The 27,542-nt window shown below is 27.9% G+C and overlaps 1 protein-coding gene across 1 annotated transcript in view; it reads left to right on the top strand.

The window, feature by feature from the left end:
- Positions 1-10,663: 10,663 nt before the first annotated feature.
- Positions 10,664-27,542, top strand: part of LOC107448946 (Na(+)/H(+) exchanger protein 2) — a 210,090-nt gene continuing 193,211 nt past the window's right edge. Inside the window, exon 1 of the mRNA XM_087161047.1 lies at positions 10,664-11,128. Within this exon, the coding sequence (XP_087017173.1) occupies positions 10,756-11,128 (373 nt within the window). The 5' untranslated portion in view covers positions 10,664-10,755. The remainder of the gene's footprint in view (positions 11,129-27,542) is intronic.

The raw sequence follows: 27,542 nt of genomic DNA, 5'->3' as shown, positions 1-27,542 counted from the left end.
ATATTGTAATGGAATTATATTGTATTCATACATGGCCCTATACAGAGTTGGCCAAAAATGTAATCGATTACATTTTTTGATTACAGTAATCAATTACTTGTAATCATGATTACAATTTTCAAAAATTTTGATTACAGCTGTAATCATGATTACAATATTGATTACAGTAATCAATTACTTGTAATCGTGATTACAAAGTTTGATTACAGCTGTAATCATGATTACATAGTCGATTACAGTAATCAATTACTTGTAATCATGATTACAACTTTCAAAAAATTTTGATTACAGCTGTAATCATGATTACAATTTTGATTACAGTAATCAATTACTTGTAATCATGATTGCAAGTAATTGCGATTACAAGTAATCACAAAAAAACGATTACGAGTAATTATGATTACAAGTAATCAAAATATATGATTACATGTAATTTGATTACATGTAATTATGATTACATGTAATCTAAACACACGATTACAAGACTATTGTATTCTTATAAATGATTATATTTTACAGTAGATAGTAGAATGTATTTTATAATGATACATTTTGTACGTATTAACATGTACTGCATTTTGTACGTATTTGTATACGTACAAATGAATGTAACTAAAATGTATGTACATATGATTTTATCTAGTGCATATGTTCAGACATTTTAGTTTCACACACATGTACATGCACTTATATTGTAGGTATAAAATATATGTACGTATGTATACAGATAATAATTACGTATGTATGTGCAAACAATGTAGACATGTACATTTATACATAATGAATCTATGCATTTTATGCAAATATTTGTGTATGTAAAATGTATATCTATGATCATTACGCATGTATATACAAGTACTTGTGTTTTTACGAACATACATACATTGTCTGTACAATGTATGGCCAATGCATGCATGTGCAACTTATTTATGAACAGTATAATATATGTATGCATGTACAATATAGGTATATCTGTAGGATGTACAATATATGTATGTATACATGTACATGATATGCATGTCCAGTGTATTTATGTACATATACATAATATGTTCATGCTCAATGTATGTATCCAAATATGCATAATACATTTGTGTACGATTGTACGTACATTGGGCGTATTTATATTTTACATATATTCATACATACATTCGACATGCATAACGTACGTACATACACACATTTGAGATGCATATATTGTACAGATGTATATACATATAGCGTAAAGATGTATATTTATATAATGTACATATGATGAAGTGAACATATAATGAAATGAACATATAATGTTCATATAATGTACATATGTGTGTACATATGCAGTACATATGTGCATAAATATATTGGGCATAATTCTTTCGTACAAATTTTACGTGTGTACATGCATGCTATCCTTATCTATGCATATGGTGCAATGTATATATGTCCAATGAATGTATCCACACATGTACAATACACGTATGCTCCATGTATGCATATCCATATGTACTATATATGCACTTACAATACATGAATGTATGTACATACATTGTACATGCGTACATACATTACACATATACATATGTACATTACATTTATGTCTAAATATGTGTACAATGCAATAAATAAAATGCATGTAAGTTAACTTTCAATGACTCAAGCAAGTTAAATGACAAAATCAAACGATATTGAAATTTAGTTTTCAGCTTTAATTGTTCTATATCATCTTGAAATTCTCTGAATAAAAAATTATTTTCAGGTATTTTCATGAAATGTTTGACAATACAGATTTATCTTTTTTATAATATAATGCATGATTCATAGAAATTTTTTAAATGGTAAGAAAAACGGTAAATTTTATGTGTGGAATTAATATTTAGAAATTCAAAATAAAATTATCGTTTGCTTTCTAAAAAATATGAGGTCGATTTTCATATGCCTTAGAATAAATTTTAAAACAAATTTTAATAACTTTACTCATCTAAATTTTTTTAATGTATGCACAATGTATGTGTATATTGTAATTACATATATTTAAATGTACGCATGCATTTGTACATTACTTGTAATTATGTACATGTATACGTTGTATGTACATGCGTACATTGTGCATATAACTATTTTTTTGTTCATCCATGCATTACATGCGCATAAGTATTAACAAAGTATGTAGTTATACAAGTACATACGTAAGTTGTACATAAGTACATACTTTGCGGGCACATATATCGATGTACATATAAATACGCATGTATACATGTACGCATTTTATTTACGCAACTATGTGCATATATTGCACCTTTAAATAACATTTTTACATATTGTACGTAAATACGTACAATTTTATATACATACGTACATTGTATATACGTGCTATTATCGTAAATTTATACACTATATGTACTTAAGTACATAAAAGCATGCAAACGCATAATCATTATTTTCATATACGTTCATACATACTTTGTCTATGTATACAAAGATACAAAACATTGCCTTTTTGTACAAACTAACATACATGCGTACATGTATCATAAATGCATAACTATATGTACTAAGCATATGCGCATTGCATTAAGTATATTACAATATAATTATGAATATTGTACGTACAAACAACGTTTGTGCATACATTGTATGTATAGGAATCGCAAATTGTACGTTCATGCGTGCGTACATTCTATGTACATAAAAATATGTAAACACATGAATACTTACATAAAAAATTTGACTATAGTATACAATCGTAATAACTTGTAATTGTATAGTTTGATTACAAGTAATCACAATTACATGTAATCAAATTACATGTAATCATGATTACATGTAATCATATATTTTGATTACTTGTAATCATAATTACTCGTAATCGTTTTTGTTGTGATTACTTGTAATCGCAATTACTTGGAATCATGATTACAAGTAATTGATTACTGTAATCAAAATTGTAATCATGATTACAGCTGTAATCAAAATTTTTTGAAAGTTGTAATCACGATTACAAGTAATTGATTACTTGGAATCGTGATTACAAGTAATTGATTACTGTAATCAAAATTGTAATTATGATTACAGCTGTAATCAAAATTTTTTGAAAGTTGTAATCACGATTACAAGTAGTTGATTACTTGTAATCGTGATTACAAGTAATTGATTACATAACTGTAATTATCTGTAATCAATTACAGTTGTAATCGATTACTGTAATCAACGGCCAACTCTGGCCCTATACATCCTCATAATATTCAAACTGGGCTAGGTGTTATGTTACAGGGTATTATAGTACCCTACCAAAGGAAGCAAAGGCCAATTAGGGGCCCCTCAGTGTGGCCCTATAGGTAACTGGTAACTATTTTATGTATATATAATAATTTAAATCATTCTTGAAAAATTTCCAGTTCATGTAAGTTCATTTGAATTCGCTACTCGCTTCATAGATTTCATTTCATGATTTATTCTTTTTTTTTCCTTATATTTTATTTTCTGTTTTTACTTGATATTCTCACTTATTGTGTTTTATTTTATTTGCTGTAGTTTTTTTGTAAAATTTTTTCTTGAGTACTCCTCACACTATTGTATTGATATATTTTTGCTTTGGCTATATTGATACAATATTGGAAAGCACTCCTTTTTGAGGATATAATCGTGTGAGCTGATAAATAGATCATATCTTTTATTTTCCGGATTTTTTCCTTTTTTTCGGATTTTTTTTTCGGTATCTTGTAATTTTTCTTCCCCCCCTTTTTTATTGTTCTGTAATTTTTCCTTGTTTTCTCTAAATTTTGAATTTATTACATACTTAATATTAATAGTGTGTTAAATCGCGTTATAATGAGGAAATATTGTAATGAAACGTTTTATTCATTATAAAACATGTTCGACTTCTTCGACTTAAATCCTACTGCAATATAAAAATAATGATTATGCATAGTGATTTGTAAAAATATGTCTAAACGGGGGATAAAAGAATGTATGATAAATTATTCGTAACATAGAAAGTAAAATAGATATAATAAAATTGAATTAAAATAAAGGGTTTGTGGCAATGCAATATAAACCGCATTTTCTAATTGTTTAGCACAGCGTTTTTGGGAGAAATTTTTTTTTTCCAAATGAAATTAGATCCAAGTATCCAGTATACGTCGTGAAGGATTTTAGAGTATTTAGATTTATCGAGTTTACCACGGATATCCATAAGTTTACCCAACACCTCTTAGAAGAGAGAAGGCTTCAGCACAGATCAATTTAGTAGTCCAACGTAACGACCATAAACTGTGCAGTGGGGGTTCAGATGCACAAAGGGGGCTATTAAAAAAGATGTCATTGCGTTTAGACTACAAAAGGATCAAATTTCTTGTTTATGGTAACCCATGCTGAAGCCTTCTGTCTTCTTGCAGGTATTGTTTACCAAGGTTGCCTATGATATCAAAATGGCAATTTGTAGTATATGAGTGCGAAGCAGTCATAGAAACGCACATGAATACGCTAAGATCCCGTCCAGTAAAAGTATTTAAATTGTGCTTTGCATAAAATTTTTTTTTAACTAAATCTAAATTGCTTGAAGGGTTCGGATGATAATTAAACTTTTCCAAAAGTTACATTTTTTTTAACACTAAACTGTTCCTTAGTATTCTTCTCAGGTAGGTAATTTATAATATATGAGTGCGAAACAGTTTTGAACTAAATCTGAATTACTTGAAGGTCTTGGGTAATAAACCTTTCCACACGTGAAATGTATTAGAATAAACTGTTCCCTAGCATTGTTTCCAGGTAGGCATTATGCGAGTTAACCGAATTTCCATTACGCAACACGCAGAAACATCTTATTGCCGCCATGTATAGCAGGCCATTGTGTTTAATTATTGAAAACACACTCTCCTGAATAATTTGAAAATGAGACTTAAAATTATAATACTCCATTATTACTTAAAGTGAGTTTGAATGCTTTTAAATTAAAACCACGATGCAGTTAATATAATTAATTCTTTAACTACGCATGATAACTTCAGAAAAGCTGTGTACGTTTCTATAAAACATACAGTGGAAGTTAAGACAAATAAACTAGACACCGACAATAAAGGCTTATTGATACAGAGTTAATGAAACAATAGCGCAATGTTCTAGAAATATGAGAGCACTTCTTGGCGCCAATGTTAGGTGCCAACTTTCTATATTGATATTTACAATAGGTCATAGAACGTTGTTAAATAGAATATTGGATAAAAAAAGATAAAGATTATGAAGTAATCTTGAATGTTCTCTTGTATGAAACTCATATTAAATTTTATTACTGTGTTCTTAAGACATTAAATTCAGAAAAATAATGCCGCGTGATGCAAACTCATATAAATGACTTTTTATATAAATATATTTATTTTGAACCTAGTTTGAGTTACTATGAGACTCAGCTTTCGATTTTTTGCTTCTTATGAATCTATATAATTGCTTCGTGATCATATTTCTTTGCTGACGCAAAACAAATTGTTATTACAAAATCTGAAAATATCCCATCTTCGCTAACGTCAACAACTTCTATCTTTCAATGATTTGTTTTGCGGTTCTTATTAAGATGCTTTTTGTTTTTAGTAAAAATATATATGATGAGCAGCGCTTTTTGACGTTTTAACTAATTTAGTAAATTTTAATGTTCGTCAATGACTGCTATGACTCTAACCATTGAAAACTACATTTAAAACAGTTGAAAAGACCAAAGTTTACTGTTTCTAAAACAGTTTCCATAGTATTAGCATTACAACTTCGTGCATGATACTGACCAATAAATATCATTATTTGGTTATCATAAAATGATGATAAATATTTTTTTCACCAAAATGTTTATTGCCATATTAATTTGTTTTAACAATGGGGATAACTATAAATTTTATTAAAATCTTGCCAATATGAAAAAAAATAATAACAAAGAATTGAAGATCTTTAAGATCGGCTGAATAAAGACTTATGTGTTTCATATGGCTTTATTAGGAATTCAATCCAGAAAATTTGACTTATATGATTATTCGCAAACAAGCATGATTTCGTGTTACGACGGAGCCTTCGAAAAACAGTCTTAATATAAGTCTAAATATAAAATAAAGACTTATATTAAGACTGTTTTTCGAAGGCTCCGTCGTAACACGAAATCATGCTTGTTTGCGAATAATATGCTATTTTTGTAACTGCTGTAAGTTTACAACTGTTACTAATGTCTGTTAGGTCAAGTTTAGCTTATCTAAAGCCAGCGCTGTCAAAATTGCTTTGAAAATTGCGCAAAACGACAATATGGAAAAAAACCCACAGTTTCGTGAAAATGAAAAGGGTTTGTGGTCTAATTTTAAAAATTTTAAAACTTACTCCAATGTTGCTTTTAACTGGGCTCATATAAATTTGCAAAAAATGAGAATAAAGCAGATATTTTGATAATTTTCTTTCAGGTGGAAAAATGTCGCCAAATTGGTGATTTTTAAAATGTTTAATAACATTTAAAATAAAGGTAGATAGGTCTAAAGACGAGATAATTCTCCATTTCAAAATTATATACATAGTTTAAAATCATCGCATTGCTTCAAGTGCATTGCACTTAAACTATGGCTTTTTTATATTTTTCTTGGCGACAAAGCTTCGAAAAACAGCGTAATAACAAGTGACTTATGCATTATGAATTCATTTGCATTTCTTAGTTAATTTTTTAAAAATACATTTATCATAATAATACTTTAAAAAAGAATCAAATGTTACGCTGCCAAAAATTCCGGATCAAATTACGGTAAAAAGTACTGGCATCCTGCATGCTGCATCCGCAAAATCCATTTTTACCGTAAAATTTTATTCAGTAATTTTTCCAGAAATATTATTTAATTGCAGTGATACAATGATTTCACAGTAGGAGATGTGGACATTTTTATAAAAAGAAAATAAAATTTTTTTGTCTTATGTTTTTTGCTCTAAAACTCTAAAAATATAAAATAAAATTAAAAAATTTTTCTGAAGCTATTTAAAATTAATTAGAAAATAATTTTTTTTAAAACTTGAAAAAATTTAGTTAAAAGTTGCAGAAGACATGAGTATTTAAGGTATTTCATTTATACTGCGCATGAGCAAAAAACATTTAAAAATTTCTTTGCATGGTTTTGCTGTGAATTGTATTTAGCAACTAAAGAAAAAAGTCTAATTTGAATAGCTTAAAAATTAAAAAAAATTTTAAGCAATTTTCTAGTAGGTTTTGTACTTTTTCGATCAAAACGATAAATCGAAGATAAGATCAAAATGATGAATGGTTTTCCACAGATTTTATTTTGTATTATGAAACATGATTTATTAAAAATAATATCGGCATTATGGGGATCATCCCTCATAAATATGTTTTCTTTCACATGTTCTTTTCTTTATACCATCTCATTTTGGTGCACGAACGATTATTGTAAGACACTATCTTTGGTTATTACATTTTTCTTATGATACAAAATGAAATTTGTGTAAAACTAACTTCTTATCTTTTTAAGACTTCTTTTAAAATGTACAAAAACTACTCAGAAAATTGTCCAAATACGATTCACTACAAAAATATGAAAAGAAATGTTAAAATTTTTTTCATGTATGCGTAGTATAAAACAACTACATTAAATGCTCATATCTCAGACAGTTTTAAACGAATTATTTTTCAAATTTTAAAGCAATGATTTTCTAAATAATATTAAATTGCACCAATAATTTTGTTTAGTTTTATTCTATACTTTTAAAGTTACATCAATAAAAACTTAAGACAAAAAAAGTAGTTTTTTTTTCTAATGAAAATGTTCATAGCTTTAAAAAAAATTTAAATGAAGCTTTCGAAATATAAGCTTTAACATTTTAATACTGTCCTTTCTATTGTCTGAATTTGAAACAAAGTTATCAAACTTTTGGTGTTTCAGCTAGTTATTTTCTATTTTTACATTTCTAACAAATTCTCTTTAATTAATTATAATATCATTCCTCTTTGATTCCTCTACCTGCTAATACCTCATTTTAATATTACTCAAATATTCATTCCAGAAAGGTTTGAACTTTTTTGGCTTACTTATAGGGATTGTCTGTTTTGCATAGTCAAATATAACACGACAAAAAATTAATATATTATAGGCATACAAATAAATAGACGAATAAATTTATTAAATTCAAATAAAAAATTATTACCTAGAAAATAACTTTTATAAGGCGTATCTTTGTGTATCATACAAAGTAGTAAATATTCATTACATTAAAGAAACTTTAATAAATTATAAGCGTATTAAACATGCTGAATTTCATACCCAAAATCTAAGTACTTAAATTTTGACTAAGTATTGATCAGTACTTTTGTTGGTATTTTTTGCATAATAATCACGCTCAGCATAAAGCAAGAAAGGGAATATTTCTTAAAAAAATAGTTTAAGAAAAGATAAATGCCATAATAAAAATATTAATATAATGTTATAGTAGAAATTCTATAATAAAAATGCTATAATAAAATAATGTTGCTAAATATGCCAATATGTTATAATGTTAAATGAAACAATGTTATAATAAAAATAACTTTTTTAAATAACAAATACTTTGGGCATCATGCACAGCAGTAATTATTTTTAAAATAAATTGAAGAAAATGATAATAAAAAGACTTAAATTATTTTTGCAAGATAAGATTGTTTTGCATCAAACAAAAATTGGATATTTCTTAAAATTAATTAAAAATTGTTAAACAGACGAACATGTTTTAATAAAAATATTAATATAATATTATAGTAAAAATGTCACAGTAAAAATGCTATAATAAAATAATGTTGCTAAATAATAATGCTAATATATAATAACTAGGAGGCTTCGCCCCCTGCTCGCTGGCGCTCACCAACCCCCGGAACTGCTTTCGCAGTTCATTTCGGATTGCTTCGCAATCCAATGCTCGCTTTGCTCGCTCATTGGATACGTTTTTAACGTCTAGCTTTTGTATACTTTTTTGAATACCGAAGTTCCGAAAACTTTTCACTGTAGAAAATTCTAAATCTGTGCATTTCAATATTATCTGGGCATTTGGCGATACAGCACTTATAGAATTGAAGGATTTGCTACGTCAAGCGCTCAGGTATCATAATTTTGATCTAGTTGCGCTTCTATGTCATTTTGATTTATGTTGCTAAGTTAACTTTCAAAAAATTCTATGGCTGGCAACAGCATTTTTATTTTTTAAGTTGTTTATTTTTATTTCTTTTAGAATTCATTATTTTTTTAGCGAAATGTTTTTTAACCTAACAGACTTCTTTGCCGACTGTTCTCTGTATATATTAAGAAAATAAAGTAAATATTAAGTGTTGTGAAAAGAATCTTATTTAGTTGTACAAAGTACTTCTTTAAAAATGAAAACTGTTGCCACCGGCGGAAAAGAAATACAGCCAAAATTTGGGAGCCACGTAAGAGAATTATATATAATAGATGTTAAATGAAACTATGTTATAATAAAAATAACTTTTTTAAATAATAAATACTCTGCGCATCATGCACAACAGTAATTATTTTTAAAATAAATTGAAGAAAATGATAATAAAAAAACTTAAATTATTTTTGCCTGATAAAATTGTTTTGCATCACACGAAAAATTGGATATTTCTTAAAATTAATTAAAAATTGTTAAACAGACGAGCCTAGTATTTTTAGAAAATTCTATTTTAGAAGTTTCCTAATAAAAGCAGCGTTTCAAAATTTCTCGAAAAAGTGTGAAAGTATTTAAAACTTGAGAAATGAAGTTTTTCGAGTGGCAAGTAAGCCTTTCGCTTTCGAAACCTTTGGCTTTCGTGAAAAAGTAAGCTTTCAGGATTAAACGCATTACTGATTGAGAAAGTTAAAACTATCTCTATATTTATGGTTTAAAAAGTTCATCTTGTAGAATTAGATTGCCGTTTTAAGAGAAAAAGGCTTCTCATATTGCAGTAAACAAATAAATAAATGAAAACAAAAAATAAAAAAAATACTGAAATGCGATCAACCGAAAGAAGTCTTTGAAATTAAGATTAAGAAGAAGAAAAAAAAAAGTGAATTAAAGAACCGCTAGTAAAACCAATTGGAGTAGTAGATGACGTCACAGTAAAATAGCGGAACGTAAGGGTCACGTGGTTTCTTACCTGTTGAATCAACTCGTAAACGCAGTATGCCGCGTATTCAAAAAGAAACAGCGGGGAAAGTTATTAGCATTCGATTTAACTGGATTTTTCAGTTATTTTTGGTGATTGTGAATTCAGGAATGAGTGAATTTTTTTTAAGAGTTTAAATAATTTCTTAATGTATTAAAATTTAAAATTAATTATTTTAAAAGTTAATTTGTAGAAATTTAAAATATTTTTATTCAAATTTAGCGTAATATTATGAGTGTAAAAAGAAAGATAAGAGTGATATTATTGAATTTTATTGTTAAACTAATTTTAAGTTCAAGTCTCTGTGCTTATTAAAAGTTTTTGGAGTTTTTCAAGGAATAATTTATCATATTAAAAAATTCCAATAGCAAACTTATTCATTGAGCTATGAATATCATCGAATTTTTATTGACTGCTTCATAGTAAAACTGATGTCTGTGAAATCAATAATATTTTTGGCAAAGTCATAACGAATTTTAAACAGTTGACTGACACATGTGTAGAGCAAAAAGTGTCTTTAATTTCGAACTCTTTTTGTTTAAAACTGCTGCCACCGCGAATAACTTTGATAGTAATTTGGAGGACTTTAAGTGGAGGGATATTAAATGATTTTTAAAAAGTGATTAATAACATCAACCATGTTCGTGCCATCTTGTTCAAAGGAAACCAACAAACTATTTCTGACTCTAATTTTCATACCCGTGACCTTTACTTTCGCACTTGCTGATGAAGGCAGGGCGATCGTTGCTGACAATGTAGCCCGTGATCATCACGAAATAGTTCCTCCAGAAATCGATGATCACATTACTTCTGATGATGGACCTATTGTGTCACCAATCAACAAAGTAGACCAGAGAAGTTTTTTGGACATTTTATCATCACCAACAGGCCATGTGAATTCTCAAGGAGAGCATGGGGAACAAAGATTTCCTTTCTTCAGAATGGATTACACAAAGGCTAAACCACTCATCATTGGTTTATGGATTCTAATAGCTTCCTTGTCAAAATTCGGTGAGTGCATTAATTTTAAATATTTAAATTTGAATAAATCTAGTTCTGATGAATGTACATTATAAGAATGAGATTAAGTCCAAAATTCTCAATGAGATAAACCATTTATCTCATTGAGAAGTGTTAATATCATTCCAAGAAAAATTCTGAAAATTTATTGATCTGGATTTGAAACTGAACACTCTAATTTAAATTACATACAAAATGACAGTGTTTCTAAAATGTGCTTAAAATTTTGTCAGATTTAATTTAAACATAAAATTTTTTGCATTGTTGAAATTATGAATGTAACTTTTTTGAAGCAATGGTAATCGAAAACAATTAAGTTCATAAAATTTGTTTACATTTGAAAAACTGGGTGAAATATTTTAAATTATTGTTTTGTTTATTAACAAAGTTTCATTGTTAAATTACAGTCATACTAATTGAGACTTTAAGAAAGATAAAATACGTGAAAAATTATTGAAATTTGAATATTTGCAAAAACTAATGGAAATAAATGCATAGAGAAAATACTTGAAAAATTCTGGAAGGTTTATAAAAATGCAGCGTTTTATTAACCCATTAAAGCTTGAATTTTTCTTATGTGCCGTGACACTAAAAAATCTCCTATTAAAAGAGTGATTTTTTTTGTTGAACTAAATGAATATTTTCTTTCGTTAGCTACTACTTGATTTTTGAAAAGGTTGAAAAAAAACAAACATTTCTTTGATGCGAAAACAGTCCTTTTTCAAATCAGAATTTTCACGATTTTCCTGACGTACATGTCACGCTAAGTCAAAATGGGCTGAATACTTAATTTATTGAGATTCTTGACGACGGCGATTTACTTCAAACTATCGATTTTCTTTTGTCTTTTGCAAAACTTTTATGGTTTATAATTCATGCAGGGAATAATTTTTAAAACATTTATTTTGAATGAAATTGTCTTTTGATAAAATAGTTTTCTGTGAAAGAGTCTATATACTATCAGTTTTAATTCATGAATTAAATTCTAGGCAACTACTATCGTATATTCGTATATACGTATATATATTACGTATATATATATATATGCGTAATATATATACGTTTATATATATACGTATCGTATATTATTCGTACCACTATCTACAATAAAAGTATTATATGCTATCAGCGTAAAAACATTATTAAGGGATTAAATTTTTTGGATTGCTTTTATTGACTGAAATATTGGGAGCATATTTTGACCCTCAAAATATATTCGCTTATATTTTGAAGGTCAAGAAACTGAATCAGTTAAATAAAAGGCCATGCATATATAAAGAAAGAATGTCTAAATTTATTATTAGCATATTTAAGATTTGTCTTCCGGTCATTTAGGGCATCAACAACCCATCATTATATCAAAAATAATTATGATACTTTCGTTTTTTTCTCTTCCTTTTTTACGCTTTTCTCACATGTATTGTTTAACTATAAAAAAAGACCGGCGCTATTTATTACAAAGGTAAGTTGTCATTAATTCCCTTTTTTCCCCTTGTTTTAGCTATGTATAGATATTGTTTGCTATTAAACAAATTATATTGTTTCTAATTTAGACGCTTTCTTAAGTGATAGTTGTTTCCGTATTGAACGTATTTTTTATGCTCTCAATTTTGTAAGATAAAAATGTTTCAATAAAACTTTAGTTAAGAATGCATTAATAAAATTTTTGTGTGGCAAAGATATCGAATGAGTACTACTTTAATATTTCAAATTTACACTAATAGTTTAAATTTCATGTAGCAATTAAATTAAAAAAGTTTTGATTTACAGCTCTAAAGTTGAAAAAGTAACACGCTTTATTACGTAGTTTCCACCTATAATAATATTGACAAATATGCAGTTATATATTTTATACAATATTTCGTTATTATTAAATGTTATTCTATACATTATAAAAAAAATAATTATAGTCCTAAAGTTTCAGACATTCGCATTGGACAGAAAAACCACATTATATAAGATACAAATATCTTAAGACTTCATCAGAATAAAATTAATAAAGTTACGGTATTTACCAGTAAATTAGTTACTTCCACCTTATTTACAGATATTTTCTAGAATAATATGTATTTATGATCCCTTCTTAATATAATTTTTAGTCATTAATACTTTTTTTATTTTGATTATTATTCAAAATTAAAGACTTAAAACTAAAATTGGTGCTTATTATGTTATAAAGTAATCGCATGATATTAACTTATATAGCAAAAAATTAAAATATTGAATAAAAAAAAATATTTAAACTCCTAAAGCAACATTAAGAATTAGTTTTTTCACTATTGATAGCCGCCTTGTTGAAAAATATTAATGAGTTTTATTATTTAATTTATTAGCAATATTATTATTAATATATTGTCAAAAATGAAAGCTGCAATGGTCTTCGTGCAAAATTATTAGTGTTTATGTTTGTTCCCAAAGGAATCGTAAACTAAATTTGTGATGACAAATGTTTGAGTAATTTCACAAAGGATATCTTTTAATTGAATAATTGTTATTTAATGCTGAATTTCAATGCAACAATCTGTTTATCGTCAAGTAACAGAAATTATGGGGATTGATGAGGGTTTAGTTCAGAGGGCAGTGCTACATTATGTTATAACACTTTGAGGTACACTATTATTCCGATTTAAAGTTAAATACTGCAGAAAAATGTTCAAGGCAATAGGCTTAAAATCATTTTATAATAATAATTTCATTGTTGCAAAGATTTAAACTCATTTAGTTTTTTTTTTCCATTTAGGTTTTAATATTTCTCGTACTTTCATTCAGTTCAATTTCCTTTCCTTTATGCTATATTTAAACTTGGTTCTACTAAATTTTTATACATTTTAGAAAGAAAGAATAGATTACATATAATTTAAATGAAAAAAATGAATTGATCGTTGGAAAAAGGGGTTAAATAAGAGATTGTAAAATAATTTGAAATTTATTATATTTTTTATATTTTTTGCAATTGTTGCAAATTGCTGTATGTAGAAACAAAATAATTAATAAATAAAAAATAAAAAATAAATGTTTGTCAATTCAAAAAAAGAAAGAAAAAAAGATAACAAGAGTCTAAACACCTTTTTTTCTAATAAATAAAAGTTGAAATTTAGAAATAATTTAGTTTCCCAAATAACTAAATGATTATTTCTCTACACAACATAGTAAATTGTATGCATTTTTTCTAAGCATTATTTTCTCAATTCTTTTTAATGATAAGAATATTTTCTTTACAATATTCTGATATTTTCTTTATTCTTATCTTCTTATTAATTCTTTATTCTTATTTAAATTTCTTCTTGTTTCTTATCAAATTGTATTTCAGTAAATAAATGTATGCAGTGAACAAAGAAGAAAAGAAATTTTTTCTAAATGTTATAATATCACAGATATTGAAATTGAATAAATAATAATTTTTTCTCATTTTATCAAAAGTTTATATTTTCAAATGTTTTTAAAAACTTGAAAAAAATTTTTAAACTATTTTTAATAAAAAAAATTTAAAATGTTTCTAATAAGCTTTAAAAAATGATCTTAAATAAAAATGCGTTAGTCATTGATCAAGAATAAAGTGTAACGTGAAGTGTATTCAACGATTGATAAACGCGAGGTGACCCAAGAAAATAGTATTTTCAAAAATTCACTATCAATATATCTAGGTCACCTAATAATTGAGAAATATGGACAAATAGCTTTAAAGTATCTAAAATGGTTGCACAGTTATGTCATGATATGGCGTAGGCTAATTATTTTATATTTAATAACCAGCATTGAACAGCTGTCAAGAGAACTCCTGGATCAAGCATTGGGACAAATGAGCCTCCGTGGAGGTCTCTTGGATAGAACTAACCCGCATTTGCATGTTACATGGAGTGAAAAAACACGAAAACCTCCCACGGTTAGTCTAAGAGAATTCCTACCTATGATTTGTCAACGACTGAGTATATTTTATGCCAATACTGTGGTCGTTGCGAGCCGGGAGCCGAATTCGTATCGGTCAGCTATGGCTGGAATTAGAGCTGGGTCACCTTATTGAAAGGCGAGAGCTCTATACCCTGAGCCATCGCCGCTCGACGTAGGCCAATTTTATTTCAGTTTATAACTGGCGTTGAACTGCAGATCCAAATTTGAGTTTACGACTATCAATGTTCAACTCTGTAGCCTTTTAATTTTGAACCTAATACAGAATCCAAGGGAAGTTCTGGACCAAGCATTGGGATAAATTAGCCTTCGTGGAGGATTCTTGGATAGAACTAACCCGAATTTTCATGTTACATGTAGAGAGAAACCACGAAAACTTCCCATGGTTAGCTCAACGGCTGAGGGGATTCTAATCCATGATCCATCTAACACTGAGGTTATTTTAAGTTTGCACTGTGGTCGGAAAGAGCCGAGAGCAGAGTTAGTATCAACCGACGCATGTGCACTGTTTACTATTACTCTGGAACACAGTTGAAAAGTGTGATGAAGTCCAAATAAGGTCCGCCCGCCATCAAACCCAAAACAACACCCATATACCAATGGGTAATAAATGTGTTATATTGCTGCATTGTTGTCATAATTGCTTGTAATTGTGGGTCATTACTACTTATAATCATAGGTTATTATTAATTGTAATCGTAGTTCAATATTAGCTGTAATTATTTGATTAATATTATAATCGTAAATAAATATTAGTTGTGATTAGGATTACAATTTTAATCATAGATCATAATATGTTAAAATATGTATTAAAATTATGATTACTTTCAATCGTATTTGGATCTATTGTTTGTTTGCTAAAAATTAAATTTTGGTATTTTGTAATTATAAAAAACAGTCTATTAGTTACTAAAAAATCTGTTAGATTACCGGAATTATATTTTGAGCTGAAATAAAAAATCCAAATAAAGTAGTTTTAAAAAAAATAAATTTTTTTTTCCCATTTATATTCACAAATTTGTCAATAATTGATTTTGTATGTTGAAAAAAATTCAATGATGAATAACTGCTTGTCTTAGATCAAAATAAGTGCAAATTTGAAAAATAAGTCTTTAGAAGTGAGCCATGTTTGAAAGATTTTACCTATTACGCAGAAAAAGACACCAGTGTTTCATACTGTATTTGCTAACCATAAATTATTAAATTACTAAACATAAAATTTTCGACAATTTGGACCTAAATTTATACAAAATAATGTAATAAGCTTGAAAGATATGTGTAATAAAAATTCTGTGTCAAAGGGTTAAAGGGTTTTACAAGTTCAATTTGTGAATTCCGTCTTATCTTTTCTGTTATCGCGATGAAAGGATAAAAAGGATAAAGTGAGTAAGATTCCACGGAATCAGCCTAGTTAGAATTGAAAAAATAAATACATAAATGGGTTGAAATGATGCATTTACTGCAAAGATAACATTAAACGTTACACAATTATAGCATAAAGAGTTCCAAACACTATGGTATATTAATCTCAACTCTGTCTTCATTAAATGATTTACTTCTTTTAATATGTTAGATAAAAGTTACAATTGTTTTCCAACAACTTTCACACTTATCAAGATTTATGTTCTACTTCTGATGCTTTAAATGTTTGTCACACACTTTATTTACACAATCTTGAAATTTTCTTTTAAAGTTAAAAAAGAAAAAAAAACATTGACACAATTCTTTTTTTCTAACCTGGTCTAAAAAAATTAGGTTGTTTTACTAGAAATATAAGTGACATGATACTTAATGTCTTATAAATTATATCCTTCATAAAAATTTTTTTTTTCCGGAAATTTATAATGTTTTCAGATTGCCCGATGTGTGGGAGTATACTTTCATTGTACAACAATATGATACACTTTTAGAAATTTCTCGGAAAAAATAGTAAAATAACAATTTATTTTATTTTTATTTTGTCATATTCAAACAAGACAGTCAAATAACCATAAATAAGATAGTACTCAAACTGTTAACTCTGAAAAAAAAAACCAAACTGCTATCACCTAATACGGTTAAACAAACAGAATTTTATCGCACCAACTGGGCTCAAATAATGAGGCCACTTAGTTCTTTATACATATTATAGCCAAGAGGGCTAATCTGTCAATCTTTTGATCAACAGAACGTGACCTTTAGTCCCAGCGTTGACACTACAATATTTCTTCCACACCTTCATCTAGAATTTCCAGTATTCTGCACTCCTCAATTTGTGACCCTGCAGTATTGGAACACTATATTCACATTTAGGCATAGATGGCAGCACCATAAAGCTGCTTAACATAAAAAAGTCTAGCATTTCCCATTTCTTACAATAGATGAAGCAAGCAGATAAACTACATAAAACCCATTTCACTGTTCATTTGATAAAACACTACTCCACCACAACCTAACTCCAATGCCCAATACACAACAAAAAGCCTCTCCAATATCCAATTCAATAAAATTTATTTTTTACGATTTTGAAACTATGATTATTGTAAATGGTTAAAAAACCGTATAGTTTTGTATTTATGGTTCTTTTTAACCATTCTAGTTTTAAACGGTTTCAAAACTGTAAAGGTAAAAAATGTTTTTTTTTTTTACTGGAAACTTTGCGCTGAATTGGAAGACAGATTTTTCTCGATTATTTTACCGTAATTTTAGAATGAAAATTCTAGCAGTGTATAATAATCTAATCTTTAAATTAGTAACAGGATCTAGTAATGATTTCCCCATATAAACATGATAAAAATACCATTTTACTACGTTATGAATTGAAGGAAACGAGCTTACTTTGTGGTTTACTTTGAAGCAAATTTAAGGAGCATTTATATTTTCTGTAAAAACTCTGTTAAAATTTCGAAGTTTAAAAAGCCTCTGCTGAATTAGTAAAACATTTGAATTAATCGCCTAATGTCATCTATAAAATTAATTTTTAGTTAATTTTAGTTTAAGTTTTATAAAGTTCGAATATGCAAAGAATATTAACTTAAAAAATAGAGTTATTATTTCCTGGAAAATCATTGTAAAGCGAAAAAAGCTTGAAAAATATTTGTCTTGTTACAATAACAATTCAGTTAAAGATTTGTATTTTAACAATTAAAAAATCTCACCACCACCCATAACCATTAGAAAAAGCGTTAATTTAAGCATATTTAGCACAACTTTTTTGAAAAAATATTCATTATGTTAAATTTTTTATTAATAAAAAAAATTCTCGAGTTTATTTTTCAGTTTACAGAATTTCGCTTTACTCTCTGTAGTAATTATAGACCTTAAATTGTTCACTTAAAATTGACTGTTATGAATGTTTTCTATTTGATTAAGCTCCGGCGAATGAGACGGCTGTTCTAATAAATTTCTTTAATATTATTATTCAAATGAAAAACAAACTTTTTTCATTAAATTTATAAAAAACTGACAAAGTACTCGCATTTTTACAAGTATTTAAATGCACACAGTGCTTTTTATAAGATATTCAATCGACATGTTTTAATTCTTCAATAAAAGGAACATTTGAATTTATTTTTGCTTCAGGTGCTTTAATGTGCTTTATGCTTTAGGTGCTTTATGCTTTAATGTACAATTTTTTAAAAATCTACTTTTATATACAGTTAGAGAAAATTGTTTTTTTTTTCTCATTAAGATCTGGTGAGCAAACGGGCTTGCTATTTTTTGTTGTTGTTGCTGTAACAAACTTTAATTCGTATTGCCTATTGATGCATATTTATGAGAAAAACGAATTTACCTCGCCAAAATTTGCGTAGAAACGAAAATGTGTATTTAAATGTTTTCTTTTCTTTCTCAGTGCGTAAACAAATTTAGTTGAAGGCAAATGTAATGATTATTAAGTAACGCATAATGTTTAAGATTTCCTTGGCTCAGGAAGGCAATTGCTCACTAATATCCAGTTAAAGATTAATTGTAAACGGCTGACGAATTTTATGTGGAGTAAATTGTAAAAATCAATGATTTCAACTCAATTTAATTTACTTATTATGGTCATCGCCTCTATTTACATGGGTCAAGGGCAGATTATGGACGTTTCAAAATATTTATACCAAATCGTAAGCTTCTTAATTCATCCGTTGTTGGACACACTTTAGCACTCACGAAACTTAGTCAAGCGATCATTTGATATTGCCAACGGAAATAAAGAAACTCTTATAAGAAATATGAGACATTCTTTTTTTGAATAATCGCCACGCTTTCTTTCCGTTTTTTTGTTTCTTCATGTTTGTAAATACTAAACGATTTTACTCGATTCGTTGCATAAGAGGCTCATTCGACTAATATTGGACTTAGAAGACACTCTAAATAATCGTGCACAGTTGACAAGTGTATTGTAAATTAAAAAACAATATCTTTGTCAGTGGCGTACGCAAGGGAGGGGTTTAGGGGTTTAAACACCCCCCTTGAGCTCAGACAAAATGGCAAAAATAAAAATTTTAGTAGAAATTTTGCGGGCTATTATTTTTTAAGACTATATATTTTTATTAGCATTATGCCTACTTTTTTTTCTCACTTTATTTCTCAGAATACTGAAAAACATTTACTATAATAGGGTTGTACTTTTCTTTTGAAACCAAATTCACGTGTTACTGTTACGGACTGGTTCCTTTCTGTTCTGCCAGTCGCGATAGTTTTCGAGACTGTCATTCGCAAGGTCTTTAAGCGATGATTCTGGAATCCTAGACGTTCTGTTGTCTTTGAGACAATTCGAGAATTTTGGAGATGCGGTAAAATATTACATAAAGGGGGGAACGGAGTACAGTGGAGTTAGTTAGTCAGACAAAGAGTTATTTCTGCCGCTTGTCTTTCCGAGCTTGTCGCTAAATCTGTTTTGTTTTGTCTTAACAAAAATTCATTCAAAAGTTATTCTTATGAAATTCTTAAAAAGTTCATTCAATCGCCGAACCCGTCGTCGCCACTATTTCGACTAGTGAAAAAATCAGTAACGATACCATTGGAGATACTGTGCTCGTTGAAGTTATTCATTCCAGCTCGAAATTTTGAGATCGTGGCATAGCGGATATTTCTGTGTCAATATATATATATATATATATATATATATATATATATATATATATATATATATATATATATATATATATATATATATATATATATATATATATATATATATATAACGCAAGAATTTAACAATTTTTAATTATTTTGAGAAAAAATCACGACCTGAAATTAGTAAGGTGATAGCATCTAGTACCAATATAAGTTTTTCTGTTGTACAGAAATGTGATACTTCCGTTGAAGAAAACGTTTCTAGCATAACAAAATCTGATGAATGTGAAAGTGGCCCTCAAATTGTTACTTCCCACCCATATGACATTGGAGTGTTTTCAGAAGATATTACATTATGTTCTTAAACTTAAAAAAATCAAATCAAAATTTAACTAAACAATGTTGTCAAAATAAAAAGTCAAAACTGTCTAAATTAGGGAAGTAATAGTGCTTTATTACATACTCGAATTTCTTTTTGTAAATTATGTTTCCGAAAATTATGAACACCCCCCTTGAAAAAACTCTGGGTACGCCACTGATCTTTGTATCTTGGTATTGCATTAAGGCTGCTGATGAGTTGCTCCCCAGAGTATCATATTTTATTTCACTCCATAATTAATGTTGAACAGCCGACACAGCTGTGAGTTTGCAACTGTTAATTCGGTAGCCTTGTAATTTTAAACCCAACCCAGAAGGCAAGGGAACTCCTGGATCAAACATTGGGACAAACTTGCCTTCGTGGATGATTTTTTGATGAAACCAATCCACATTCACGTTACATGGAGAGGAAAACCTCGAAGCCCCCTCGCGGTTAACTCTATTGTAAGGGGATCCTAATCCATGATCTGTCAATATTGAGGCAGGTGTGAAACGGGGGCAGAACTCATATCAACATGCCACAATTGGGATTCAAATCTGGGTCACTTCATTGTGCGGCAATTGCTCTATTCCCTGAGCCACTGCGGCTCCATATTATCGTCTTAACGGTTTCTTCAACATCGATTGCGTCTGTGTCATTTAACTGTTTTCTTCTTTTTTAAACGAGATGTTTCGCCATCATTAAACTGACTCTAATGCGCATGAAAATAGGTGTTGACAGTAATCAAATAAACAAAAAATAAATAAATAAAACTATAATAGTGAAAAAGTGAATAAAACATATGACAACACGCACTGTAAAATTTTTTAGTTCACCTAAAACTAAAAATAGTGGCAACTACACACCCATTTTTTTATTGTGTAGGTAATAATTGGAATTGGCAAAACTGTGAAACCGTTAGGATCAAATTATATAAAAGACAGTTATGGGAGCAACTTTGCAAAATAAGTTTTTAAAACTAAAATTTGTGCAATTGGACAAATGATGTAAAATGCAAAAATATTAGCAAAACACCAATAACAATTTAGCTATAGTAGAGATAATTACGAGCTTCTGATAGAGAAATATTGTTTAATACAATTTGCGGTATAGTTTAATAATTGTTTTTTTGTTGGCAAACCTTATTAATTTGGTATTTTGATTTCATTTTCTAAAGGCTATAATCAGCAGTGTTAGCTATTAAAAACAATGAAAATTCAAATTAGTGCTTGGGAGTAGGTGTTTCTAAGAGTACAATATAATCCGAAATTGTCAAATTTAACAAAAATATACTTGGCTACAAAGAGATACTCAGTAGCTGAAATAATAAATACTAGTTGACCCATATCTGAAAGAATGGGCATCAAATTTAAGAATTTTTGAAGATTAATTAGTTGGTGGGTTGCTAATTTTCTGCCTTTTTGGAAAGTTGATTTGATTCCTATCGAGAGGATTAATATCTCGTGCAGCAGATATTTTGGGTCTGTTATGGGTCATTCTCACAAAAACAGTCATTTTCATGTCCCCAGTATATTTTATGTTTGTTTTACAGCTTACGAAAAAAAAAAAATTCAGGGAAAGTGTCCTTCGGAATGCAAGCTAACAAAAGAATAAAAATAAAATTATCAATTTTTATTTTTTATTTATTTTAGGTAATTAAAATATACCAATATGTCATTCCCTCACTTGTCCCCACTGCTGATTTAAAAAAAGAACAAAATTGTTTCTGAAATAATTTTTTTTTTTTTTTACAAATTCGTGTTTTTTATTTCAGAATACTGAAATATAGAATTCAGAAAATCAATTTTAAATTTAATTTCTGATAAAAATAATAACACAGCACTATTTTAAACTTTGTCCCCAGTGTTTCGCGTCATTCCCTCACAACAATGTTCTTATGACCTGCAATCTTCTTAGAATAAAAATATTTTAATAAAAACTTCAGAAGTTAACAACTGGCATCATAGAACAAAATTGCAGTATGTTTCCATCTTCAACTTAAAGTAGCTTCGCTGTGGAATAAATTTGAATGAATCAAACCAGGTAAAATTTTTTACATTTGTCATTCCCTCATATCATTTTTTAGAGTAAAATAAAATACAAATTCATCGAGAAAGTGGATAATTATATGTTGCTTTCTTGTATGAATATAATTGTATGTGATTGACTTCAGAAATTCATTAGGCCTAACTGTTATTTTTAAATTTTATTGAATTCGTCATTCCCTCACTAGTGTATAAAGTGAGGGAATGACGCTGAAGTGAGGGAATGATTCAAGATGAGTATATTATTAAATTTTTTTTTGTTCAATCGTGCCAGCCAATTTTATTTCCCAAATCTGTAAAAACTATTCAATAGATAAGACTAAATTATAATAAATATCAGATATACTTAGTATGTTATCATTTTCAAACTTTAGGTAGATGTAACTTAGATAAAAACATGTATTAAAATAAAATATCATTCCCTCACTATTAGTGTCATTCCCTCACTTTTTAAATAGTGAAAATAATTAATTTACTTATTAATTAATTTGAAAAATAAATTAAAAAAATTAATAAATAAATTAATTAATTAACTTATTTATTAAATTAATTAATTAATTATTAATTATTATAAATTAATTCATTATAAATTAATTAATTATAAATTAATTATTTAAAAAATTAATTAATTTAAATATTAAGTATAATTTATAGGATATATACTTTCTTTATAATGCCATTACATATTTCTATTAATATAAAAAGTTTCAGAGCTTTTTATTCACTTTACTTTTTTGGGATTTTATGAACTGAAAAATGACAGTTTTCGTGAGAATGACCCTTATAATATTGCACTTGGTTCCGATGGTAACACGTTACTTTCAAGGCCTTTTTAAAAGTATTAGTTGAATATAGATTGTGTTTTAACAAATGCTTATTTTTTTCAAAACACTTTTTTGAGCGAAATATCTCCTATAAATACCTAAGCAGTTCTAAATAAAAACTAACGAAATAAAGAAAACCATTGAAATAACTTTTTCAGATGTTAGTAAATGCTGCATAGTTCAGCCAATTATTGTTATCTGATTATTACTATCTGATATTAATAGTTAAGATATTGTCCAACCTTGGCTCATGGAAGTAAAAACAATCTGTTGCTTTAAATATTTAAACTAATAAGAAACCCGTAGAGAAAATCCACTTTTGTTATTGTTTTGATTAGTAACCAAAAAAGCAGTTATTGCAAATTATAATAGTATCGTTACACTTGATAACCTCAAGGAGACAAAAACTATTGATACAAATATGTAAACATGGCCTTCTATCATGTAAAATAGTTGTTTTTGTATCATATTAGCTATAGCACGTAACTTATTGTTCTATTTTACGCAGTTTGTTGTAAAAGAGTTTAATAGTAGTTTCAACAATAGCTGTTTCACTGGATTGATATCTGGTTGAAATCTTGAAAAATTGATCCTGCTTAACGAAGTGTCCATGACAACTACATTTGAAAATAAAATTGCGGCACATGGAATGCAGTTTTGTGTTGATATTTATATTTTTCATTTTCGGTTAGTTTCTTCAAAAACTGTTTTGTGTTTATTGTGGATTGATTACATGATAATTTTCAGATTTTTCTTTTCAATAAAAGTGTATTTTATTGGACAATAAATTTCTTTATTATTACATTATAATCTAAATAAACCGAAATAAATTGAAACACTTCTTATGGAGGATTAGTTAATTACATACTCCAATTCTTGTTTATTTTTTTGGAAATATATTTATCAAAAAATTTTTATCGTCTAATTTTTTTAAAAAAGTTCATACAAAAATAAATTATTTAATTTAAGGGTTTTGTATCTTAATGTGAAACTGGAGATAAAATCAGCATTAAGATCTTTTACTACATGAAAACAATTTTATACAGCACAAAATCCATGAATGTTTTCCCTGAAATTGAGAAAAAGTCTGTTTCCTATTCAGAAATAAAAGTTTAAAATTAGACACTTCGAAAACCCCATTCATAGAATTTTTTCCTCAAATAATTATACTCTTTTTTTCTTCGTTTTAGAGATGATTTTTGAACGAAATAAAGCATATCAATGTACCTTTCTTTCTCTAAAACATAGAGGGATTTGCTCCTGCCAACTACGGGTTTTGCATTCACACACTAAAAGAAATCATGGTCGAAACAACCAGAATATGGTCAAGTTTATAGTGCTTATGGTTCTATAGGAACAATATAAAGCTCTGAAATTTTTACTGAAGAACTTTGGCAATGATTTTTGGTAAAATTAGCAATAAAATATGGCTTATAATGTATGATAGAATTTGATAATTTTATCATGATACCTTTAAGCATGGCAGGAAAAGTATTAATTTTTTAATTTTTTTTTTATCCAGTTTTGTATTTTTTACTAAATGAACTATAATTTTGAAAACCAGAATTTCTGGTCAACCGTTATTATATGAACGAAAAAAATACGAAATGAATGGTTTAAATACCGTATATTTCGGTTTTATTAATAAGAGTTATTTTTTATTTATTTTTTTAAAAATTTGTTTAAGAAGAAAAGTTAATAAAATACAGTACTTTAATTGGTAGTTTAACCAAAATATTTTTCTTCTTGTCATTCTTTTGGCGACTCTTCGCTTATTTATTGGATAAAAAAGTATTTAAGTCTAGATTTCTATAAATAGTGAGACTTTTTGAGAATAAGGTTATAAAAATATGTAGCAAACACTCTCTGGGAAATATTTGGTTTATGTATATTTAATATATATACAATAATATTTTGATTTGTATACATTTCAAATTTCAAAATTATTTGTAAACAATACTTCACACAAATAACTTAAAATTTCCCTACACTCATAAAATAATAATTAATTTAAATTTTATCAACTAATTAAATAATTAATAATTAATTTAATAATTAATTTCATTATAATAATTTAATAATTAATTTCATTATAATAATTTAATAATTAATTTAATTATAATAATAATTTAATAATTAATTTAATTATAATAATAATTTAATTATTAATTTTACTATAAAAATAGTTTAATAATTAATTTAAATTTAAATTTTTGGAGGCACTACAATTTAAGGCTCTTTATTCTATCAAGGTAGTATTACAGAGTTAAAACAAAAATGTAGATAAAATCGTCATTCTAGTATAAATATGGGTAATCTTAAAATCAATAAAATTCTTTACATGAACAAGTAAATTCAGGAATTTTGAAACCAGTGAAGCAACTAAAAGATATCACCCTAGAAAGTCTGTAAATCTTCCTAGGCAATTAGTTGTGGCTGAAAACTGGTTTATTCAAATCTAAACACATTTAATTAAATTATTGTGGCTAATTTGGAAGATAATTTTACAGAAAATTATTTTAACATCATTATGAGTTTTTTGTGGAAGTTTTCGGGGTCAAGGAAAAAAATGTCATCTTTATAATTAAATATTTTGTCAAAAACTGTGACAACCGTATTATATCAAAATGGTGTTAACATTTGGTCATAAACACGAAGAAGTGCTCACAAGGAACGACCGACACGTGCCTCATGAAACTGCTCTAAATAGTTTTCACTGAATTAAGATGTGATTTATGTCTTCAACGAAAGAGCCAACGTTGTTTACAGTCTATATGGAGTTAATCAAAGTAGGTTTTATGAACGTAAGATAAAGAGTTTTATGAAGACACATTAAGGTCTGGGATTTGAAAGGGTTATTAAATGATGTGTTTGTTTACTTCGATGGATTTTCAATCAGTTTTCTAAAATTATTGTTTTTGGTCCGAGCACCATAAGCGGTTAGTCGTTTTTATTAATTTTGCATAAGTAATCAGTAATTTTCTATCATATACACTTAGTCTGCCAGTTACTAAAATATTTGTCGTTCCTTAATCCCTTACGCACTTCAGTCAGATCAATGGTGATCATTTTGTGTCAGTTTATAGATTATACGCTGTATTTTGGAATCCTCACCATTTGCTTAGATGAAGGAGGGGAAATGAAAAATATAAAAACCGTAGGACGGAGGTAACCTTGAAGAAGAGAAAAGACGATTATAAGAAATACTTTCAGGTTTCATTTGGGTTTTAGACTGATTGAGCCGTGCTGACTCATTTGTTAAGGCACTGAGATGCTATCATGAAAAACTAGGTTCGATTCCTAGAGGAGACTTAAGGCTCATCCAGCCTTAGATTGAAAGAGAACTAGCTTGCTTGGCAAGTAAAGGCGGCATTGTATGCAATGCTGATCATGCCGAGCTGATCCAATATCTCCTAGAAGAGAGATGGTAGTCCGACGCAAAAAATAACAACTGCTCAGTGAGGGTCACAACAACTAAACTGCGCAGTGGGGGTAACTATGAAAGATATAGTAATGTTTAAACCACAAAAGGAATTGATTTCTCGCTCATGGTAACCTATCCGGAGGTCTTTCCTTTCTGTGAGGTGAAAAATACCGTTGAGCAACTGTATTTTTCACCTCCTAGACAAACCACTGGCATGACCAACGGCATGCTATTGGTCACAAAATTTCGGAGTCTTAACCTAATTAACCATCTGGCTCTCAGCGAGCTGTTGTGCGAATGTTTCATTAAACCTTCTATAATATTTTTAATCTCTCCTTTCTAAATAATGTTCCTTTTCCTTTCTCGCTTATCTCTAGCTTCATTTCAGTGATCATAGTTTTTGAATTTTTTTTGGACCAAAGTATAATTATTTGCAAAATAACTGTGAGAATACAAAATTAATATTTTGAGATTAATCTTACTTTGATTTAAAACTATAAAATAAAATTTAGCTGCAGAGCTTTTTGCATACCTTTTCACAGTTTCAATCGTACTATTTATAATGACTTTTCGATATCAACAAGATTCAAAAGACATAATACCGGTATTATTCGATGATATTAAAAGGGTTTGCTTTTATAAACGTTGTTGGACGTAGAAAACTGATTGAAGTTGTTCAATACTTAAAATTTTAAAACTAAGCATAATTTTTTACTATTATTTAAAGAGAATAATTGAAATTTTATTTAAAATCCTACCACTAAAATTACTTTTTTTCGTATGGATTACACAAATAATAGTT

This window comes from Parasteatoda tepidariorum, chromosome 4 (genome assembly GCF_982258835.1).
Source record: "Parasteatoda tepidariorum strain Cologne lab strain chromosome 4, Ptep-v5.0, whole genome shotgun sequence".
NCBI classification, from domain to species: domain Eukaryota; kingdom Metazoa; phylum Arthropoda; class Arachnida; order Araneae; family Theridiidae; genus Parasteatoda; species Parasteatoda tepidariorum.
Note: the sequence above shows the minus strand (reverse complement) of the source record. Positions and strands in the feature narration are given on the sequence as shown.